The sequence below is a fragment of the Pongo abelii genome, chromosome 23 (genome assembly GCF_028885655.2).
Source record: "Pongo abelii isolate AG06213 chromosome 23, NHGRI_mPonAbe1-v2.0_pri, whole genome shotgun sequence".
Taxonomy (NCBI): domain Eukaryota; kingdom Metazoa; phylum Chordata; class Mammalia; order Primates; family Hominidae; genus Pongo; species Pongo abelii.
Genome location: NC_085929.1, coordinates 27,669,771 through 27,676,891, shown reverse-complemented (window position 1 = coordinate 27,676,891; position 7,121 = coordinate 27,669,771). Strand labels below are relative to the sequence as shown.

The 7,121-nt window shown below is 48.9% G+C and overlaps 1 protein-coding gene across 1 annotated transcript; it reads right to left on the bottom strand.

Moving 5' to 3' along the window:
• Positions 1-5,321: 5,321 nt before the first annotated feature.
• LOC134761185 (breakpoint cluster region protein-like) lies at positions 5,322-6,703 on the bottom strand. The gene is made up of 3 exons (XM_063722937.1): positions 6,665-6,703; positions 6,184-6,347; positions 5,322-5,702 (listed from the first exon to the last, which is right to left on the bottom strand). Exons 1-3 carry the CDS (start codon positions 6,701-6,703, stop codon positions 5,564-5,566), a joined length of 342 nt encoding a protein of 113 aa, XP_063579007.1. The 3' UTR covers positions 5,322-5,563.
• Between the last annotated feature and the right edge of the window lie 418 nt (positions 6,704-7,121).

The following is a 7,121-nucleotide window of genomic DNA, read 5'->3' as shown; positions in this document are numbered from 1 at the left end:
AGGGCATCATAAACATTCCAGGGTGAAGGTATAATCCACATTGTGAGGTCCAACTGCTGCCATGCAGACAGGTGTGCTTTTACATGTACAGGAAGGTCACTGAAGGCTCAGTGTTTTATTTCAAAAACTGAATCCCAAGCTCACACATTATTATGCTGTGCTTCTTAAAATAAGTTATGAGATGGGAAATAGGGCACCCCCAAATATAGCCAATAGTGAGAGTTTCAAATTGAAGAGAGGCACAACTGATATGTTGAGAACAAGCAGAGATTCCATTCTGTTTTTTCTTTTTCAACTTTTACGTTAGATTCAGGGTGTACATGTACGGGTTTGTTACCTGGGTAAATTGTGTGGTGCTGAGGTTTGGGGTATGAATGATCCCAACACCCAGGTACTGAACATAGTACTCAGCAGTTTTTCAGCCTTTTCCTTCCTCCCTCCCCCTCCTAGCAGTCCCTAGTGTCTACTGTCACCATCTTCATGTCCGTGGGTACTCAGAGTTTAGCTTCTAGTTATAAGAACATGAGGCATTTGTTTTCTGTTACTACATTAGTTCCCTTAGTGGCTTCCAGCTCTAGCCATTTTCCCTCAAAGAACATAATTTCATTCTTTTGTGGCTGCATAGTATTCCATGGTCTATATGTACCACATTTTTATCCAGTCCACTGTTGATGGGCACCTAGGTTGATCCCATGTCTTTGCTATTGTGAATAGTGTTGCAATAAACATACAAGTGCATATGTCTTTTTGGTGGAATGATTTGTTTTCTTTTGGATACATATTCAGTAATGGGATTGCTGGGTTGAATGTTAGTTCTGTTTTATGTTCTTTGAGAAATCTCCAAACTGCTTTCCACAGTGGCTGAACTAACTTACATTCCCACCAACAGTGTATAAGCATTCCCTTTTTTCCTTAAACTTGCCAGTATCTGCTATTTTTTGACTTTCTTTTTTTTTTTTTTTTTTTGAGACAGAGTCTCACCCTGTTGCCCAGGCTAGAGTGTAGTGGCATGATCTCGGCTCACTGCAAGCTCTGCCTCCTGGGTTCACGCCATTCGCCTGACTCAGCCTCCCAAGTAGCTGGGACTACAGGCACCCACCACCACGCCTGGCTAATTTTTTGTATTTTTAGTAGAGACGGGGTTTCACCGTGTTAGCCAGGACGGTCTTGATCTCCTGACCTCATGACCCACCCGCCTCGGCCTCCCAAAGTGGTGGGCTTACAGGCGTAAGCCACCGCACCCGGCCTGACTTTTTAAAAATAGCCATTCTGACTAGGGTGAGATAATATCTCATTGTGGTTTTGATTTGCATTTCTCTTGTGATTAGTGATGATGAGCATTTTTTCATATGTTTGTTGGCTGCATGTATGTCTTCTTTTGAGAAGTGTCTATGTCTTTTGCCCATTTTTAAATGGGGTTGTTTTTTGCTTGTTGAATTAAGTTCCTTATAGATTCTAAATATTAGACCTTTGTTGTATGCATAGTTTGTGAATAATTCCCCCCATTCTGTAGGTTGTCTGTTTACTCTGCTGATGGTTTCCTTTGCTGTGTGGCAGCTCTTTAGTTTAATTAGGTCCCACTTGTCAACTTTTGTTTTTGTTGCAATTTCTTTTGAAGACTTAGTCATGAATTATTTCCCATAGCCCATATCCAGAATGGTACTTTTGAAGTTTTTCTTCTAGGATTATTGTAGTTTGAGGTCTTAAATTTAAATCTTTAATCCAACCTGAGTTAATTTTTGTATATGGTGAAAAATATGTGTCCAGTTTTTTTTTGTTTTTGTTGGTTTTTTTGAGAGGGAGTCTTGCCCTGCCGCCAGGCTGGAATGTGGTGGCACCATCTCGGCTCATGGCAACCCTCTGCCTCCCGGGTTCAAGTGATTCTCCTGCCTCAGCTTCCTGAGTAGCTGGGATTACAGGCACATGCCACCACGCCCAGCTAATTTTTGTATTTTTAGTAGAGACAGAGTTTCATCATGTTGGCCAGGCTGGTCTCCATCTCCTGACCTCGTGATCCACCCAACTTGGCCTTCCAAAGTGCTGGGATTATAGGCGTGAGCCACTGTGCCCGGCCAATAAGGTGCATTATTAACATCAATAAAGCTCAGGGAAGATAGCTTTCACCATATTTTAATTTAATTTACATACAGTTTTTCCCAGAGTCTTTGGAATAGATTCCTCCCTCCATGAGCCAGAGAACTTGCAATGTTCACTGCAGTGTCTTTAAATGTAGCAGTAGCAGCTGTGGGTTGAGAACACAAGTCTTCCACTCTTCCTTTTAGAGCCAGCCGTTCATGGTGCTCTGTGTTCTTACTCGGCATGGGGTAGGGGCATCTGGGTGCTGGGCATGGCACCGGTGCCCCACGGAGGAGAAAGCCAGGAAGCCCCTTTCTTCTCTAAAACCTTTTTTTCTTTATGTAGATCCAAGTTTCTAGCCTATATCATTTTCTTCTCTCTGGATAACTTGTTTTAACATTTTGACAGATCTACTGACAGTAAATCTGTGTTTGTCTGAGAAAGTTTTTATTTCTCTTCACTTTGGAAGGATAATTTTGCTGGATACAGAATTTTAGGTTGGTGAAGTTTTCTTGTTTTCTTGCTTTCTTGCTTGCATGCGTTCTGAAGAAAAGTTTGATGTAATTTTTATTCTAAGATGTGTTAGGCCCTGCTAAAGCCCAAGGTGGATAGACTCTTGTGAAATAGTTTCCCTGGGGCAGGCTTTTGCTAAGGAGAATGGAACGCCCTGGGCGTATTTCAAAGTAGTCACTTTTCCCCTTCCCTGTAGGAAGCAGGAGGAAATTTTTCTCTGATGTTCACAAGAGTGTCTGGCAGAGCTCTTGGAGGTTCATGAAAGTGTAGGGCCCCCTAAGACCAGGCTCCCTTAATTCTTAATTCTCAAGTTTATGTACATGGAGCCTCCAGTGATTTGTCATTTACATTTAAGTCTTCCCACTGTGGTTCTGGCTCCAGTGGCCAGCCTCCAATCCTGTTAAGCTGGGACTCACTGCCTCTCCAATTTGGGGGATAATGGTTTGCCCTGTTAACCTCAAGTCTCTGATGGATCTAAGAAAAGTTGTTAATTTTCAGTTTGTTTAAGGTGTCTTCTGCGTTGTTGTAAAGACAGGAGTGACAGCTTCAAAGCCAGAAAACAGAAGTCACATTTGGGTTTTGTTTCAAGATATTTTTCCAATGACAGAGCATGATGCCACACACATTTCCATAGATGTCTTTTGATGAAGATGTGTATGTGTTTCTGTTATCCTAAGAGTGAAATACCTGATTCCTAAGTGTGCTCCTTTCTAGAACTAGTATTCAATGCCAAACACAGTATCCCCTCCAGCAGTGATGAGAGTTCTTGTTGCTCCAGATTCTCTCCAACACTTGGTGTTCTGTCTTTTAAATTTTAGCCGTTTTGGAGGATGTGTTATCTTGTTGTGATGTTAATTTGCATTTACATGAATATTAAGAAAGTTGAACACATTCAAGTATTTGCTTTTATAAATTATATAAGTGTTTTACCCATTTTAAGAGCTCTTTACATATAAGTGTTTTACCCATTTTTGTTAGTGATTTTTAAGAGCTCTTTACATATTGTTGATGTGAGCCCTCTGTCAGTTCTATGTGTTCATAGATCTGTTCCCACTCTGCAACTTGCCTTGTCACTTTCTTAGTGGTGTCTCTTAATAAACAGAAATTCTTAACTTGAATATAGTCTAATTTATCAATTTTTTCCCTTAAAACTATGGCTCTTTGTGATCTGTTTAAGAAATCTGTCCCCATTCATGGTCATAAAAATCAGCTGGGCACAGTGGCCCAGGAGAGTGGCTCAGGGGGGGCCCTGTGTATCCCTAAAAGAAATGAATAACCCCCCTAAGTCGTGCCTTGTCAGGACCCCACCCCACCCCCATCTCACTGTAAGGGGTTCATGACACCAGCAGGGGTCCCCAGCACCTGAGCTGGACTTGGGGGCTTGGGCGCCAAAGACTTCCCCACCAGTAGCTGTGAGCCCCCCTCTGAGCCATCTCCTCTTCCCCACTCTGATGGGCAGGTCCAGGTGCTGCTGTACTTCCTGCAGCTGGAGGCCATCCCTGCCCTGGACAGCAAGAGACAGAGCATCCTGTTCTCCACCGAAGTCTAAAGGCCCCAGTCCATCTCCAGGAGGCAGACAGACAGCCTGGAAACCTCTGGCTAATCCGTAGAGTGGGAACTAAACCTTCCTGAGGTGTCCTTGGGCCACCCCTAAGTGTCGGGCCATCTGCCAAGAGACAGCGACCCAAAGCAGGACAGGTAGCCTGGGCAGATCCCAGCCAGGTCTAGGAGGCCCAGGCTGGCCTCAGACTGTGGTTTTTCCATGTGGCCACCCAAGGGCGCCCCAAGCCAGTACATCTCAGAGTCCAGGCCTGGCCCTGGGAGACAGGGTGAAGGGAGTGGTTTTTTTGAACTTATCAGAGTTTAAAAGATTTCTACTGGATCACTTGTCAAGATGCACCCTCTCCGGGGAGAAGGGAACGTGACTGGATTCCCTCACTGTTGTATCTTGAATAAATGCTGCTGCTTCATCCTGTGAGGCAATGCCCTTGTCCCTGTGTGGGTGGGGCCTCTTCCATTTCCCTGACTTAGAAACCACACTCTATTTAGAACAGGGTTGAAGACGCTAAGTCAATACCGGGTAGCGTTTTGACTCCATTCACGGCTTCCTTCTTTTTCTTTCCAGAAGGATTTTTGTGCAGAAATGGGTCTTTTGTTGCTGCGTTTGTGCTCCTTGGAAGGCAGCTCCAGTAGGGACAGGAAATGCGGGGGACCGGACCCCCAGGGAGGTAGTCCCAGGCTATGTACTTTAGGGTTCATCCTCCCGGGAGAGCAACCTCGTCTTCTGTTCCTGACCGCCCTCCTGGCACACGATCTCCTGTTGGGCTTCCACAGGCCTGGACTTCTGTGGCTTCTCTCTGCCCATACTCTCCCTGCCCCAAGTGTCCCCAGCACAGGTGGCTTCACTTCCATTCTCTCAGCTCAGCAGACTCACTCAACTTTTTTTTTGCTCTGTCCCCCAGGCTGGAGTACAATGGCTCCATCATGGATCACTGCAACCTCTAACTCCTGGGCCCAAGTGATCCTCCTGTGTCAGCCTCCCAGATAGCTAGGACTACAGGTGTGTGTCACAATACCTGGCTAATTTTTATTTTTATTTTTTCTAGAGATGGGGTTTGCTACATTGCCCAAGCTGGTCTCAAAACACCTGGGCTCGGTTATCCTGCTCAGCCTCCCAAAGTGCTGGGATTACAGGCATGAGCCACCACGCTCAAACACTTGGGGTGGTTTTAAGCCCCCAGCGAGGTGCACCAGCAGGACTCACAAGTGGCATGGGCCCTCCCTAACACTCCCATCCATACAGACCTAGGCAAGTCTCTCTCTCTGAATCTCGGCCACCACCACATACCACGCAAGTAGGAAGATGGGAGGACTGGGGGTGGGGCAGGCAGAGGCCACCTCTGTCAGGTCAGTGTTGCATGGGCTGGAGCCTGTCTTCCCATACCTGGGACATGACCTCCAAGGACCAGCTTGGTCAGTCAGTCATGGTGATGGGCTGGCTGGGGTTGGCAGGGAGCTTGCTCTCCTTCTTGGAGGGCTGGAGCAGCGTGGGGCCAAACACCGTGGCGAGGTTGTGCAGGGACATCTTATTGACTGCCTCCTTCTCTGCCACCCTGTAGAGGACTGAAGCAGAGGGTGCTGTTTCAACGCCACCACCAGGAGAGAGGCAGAGGGGCTGGGCCATGCTGGAGTCCTTAGGTAGGAAGCGACCTGGACCTCAAACTCGACCCTGCAAGCTGACTCTGGCCCTGGTACTTCTGAGTCTCAGTGGCCCAGGACAAGGGGCCAGCTCTGGGCTGGTGGGGAGGTCTCCTCCATGATCTGGGTGGGAGGGAAGAGAGGGGTACAAGTGCACTACTGGCCATGGCCAAAGCTCTGAACTCTTTGTTAAGGCCACAGTGCAGAGAGAAGAGGGTGGCAAAGAGGAGAGGCTGGGGCGGGGGTGGCAGTGGCGCTAGTCCCCAGAAGCAGTGAGGGACTGCAGACAGGGGTCGGGGTAAAAGGTCCTCGGCACTGGGGGTCTGGTGGGAGCAGAGGGGCACCCCACAGCCTGGGGACCTGGAGCCCCGGGCAGCCACACGAGAGCTGGGCTACCTTTTCAGGTGGTCCAGAAGGAAAAGGAAGGTGAGCAGGTTGGCCTCCAGCAGGGACAGCAGCAGGTTGAGGATGCAGCTCTCCTCTGCAACTGGGTCTGCAAGAGCTGCAGAAGGCAGTGGGCTACTCCTTAGGGTCACGCTGGAGACCCCTCCCGAGGTGGTCTATGGAGCACCCAGGGCTCATGTCACTGGAAAGCCCAGGCCTGTCATCATCCTCACTCCCACAGTGCTGGCCCCCAGTAAGGACCCTGTGAGGGGCACCTGTGTGGGGTGTGAGCCACCTGAACACCTTTTCTCTATCTCACAGGAGTCAGCAGCACCCAGCAAACAGCAGCAGGAGGTGCCACGAGAGCAGCTGCTCATGGTCAGAGTGTCCCTCGCTGCCGCCCCCTCCCCAGGGGAGCCCAAGGCAGGGGAGTCTTGGCGTGGAATGAAACAGAAGAGAGGGACACAAGGAGGTGAAAGGGCCCCAGCCCCACCAAATACGCAGAGACCCTCCTCGACGCCCTGGACACCATAGGGGCACCTGCAGGCTGGGAGAGCAGGTCCTCTGTGCATGGGACCGGGAGGCAGACCTGCCCTAAAGGTGATATGGAGGCTACAGGTGCCGCATGCACCAGTGCCCGATTTAGACATCAGCCTCCAGGTTGACTAAGGGTCAGGCCAGGTTTGAACCCATGCTTGACTGGGCCAGGACCTATGGCTAGAGCACCTGGGTACCCTTGTTCAGCCCTGGTCTGCAGGAAGGAGTTCAGCAGACTTCAGGACCCCACAGCATGGCCGTGCTGACCATTTCACCCTCTTGGTCTCCTTGAGGAATAGGGATGGGGAGGCCTCTGGGGACGGACAAGGCCTTCCAGGACAGGCTCGGTTCTGGTCCCCTGCTTTCTGAGGTTGGGTTAAAACACTGACCATGGCAGAGGGGGCATAGCTCGG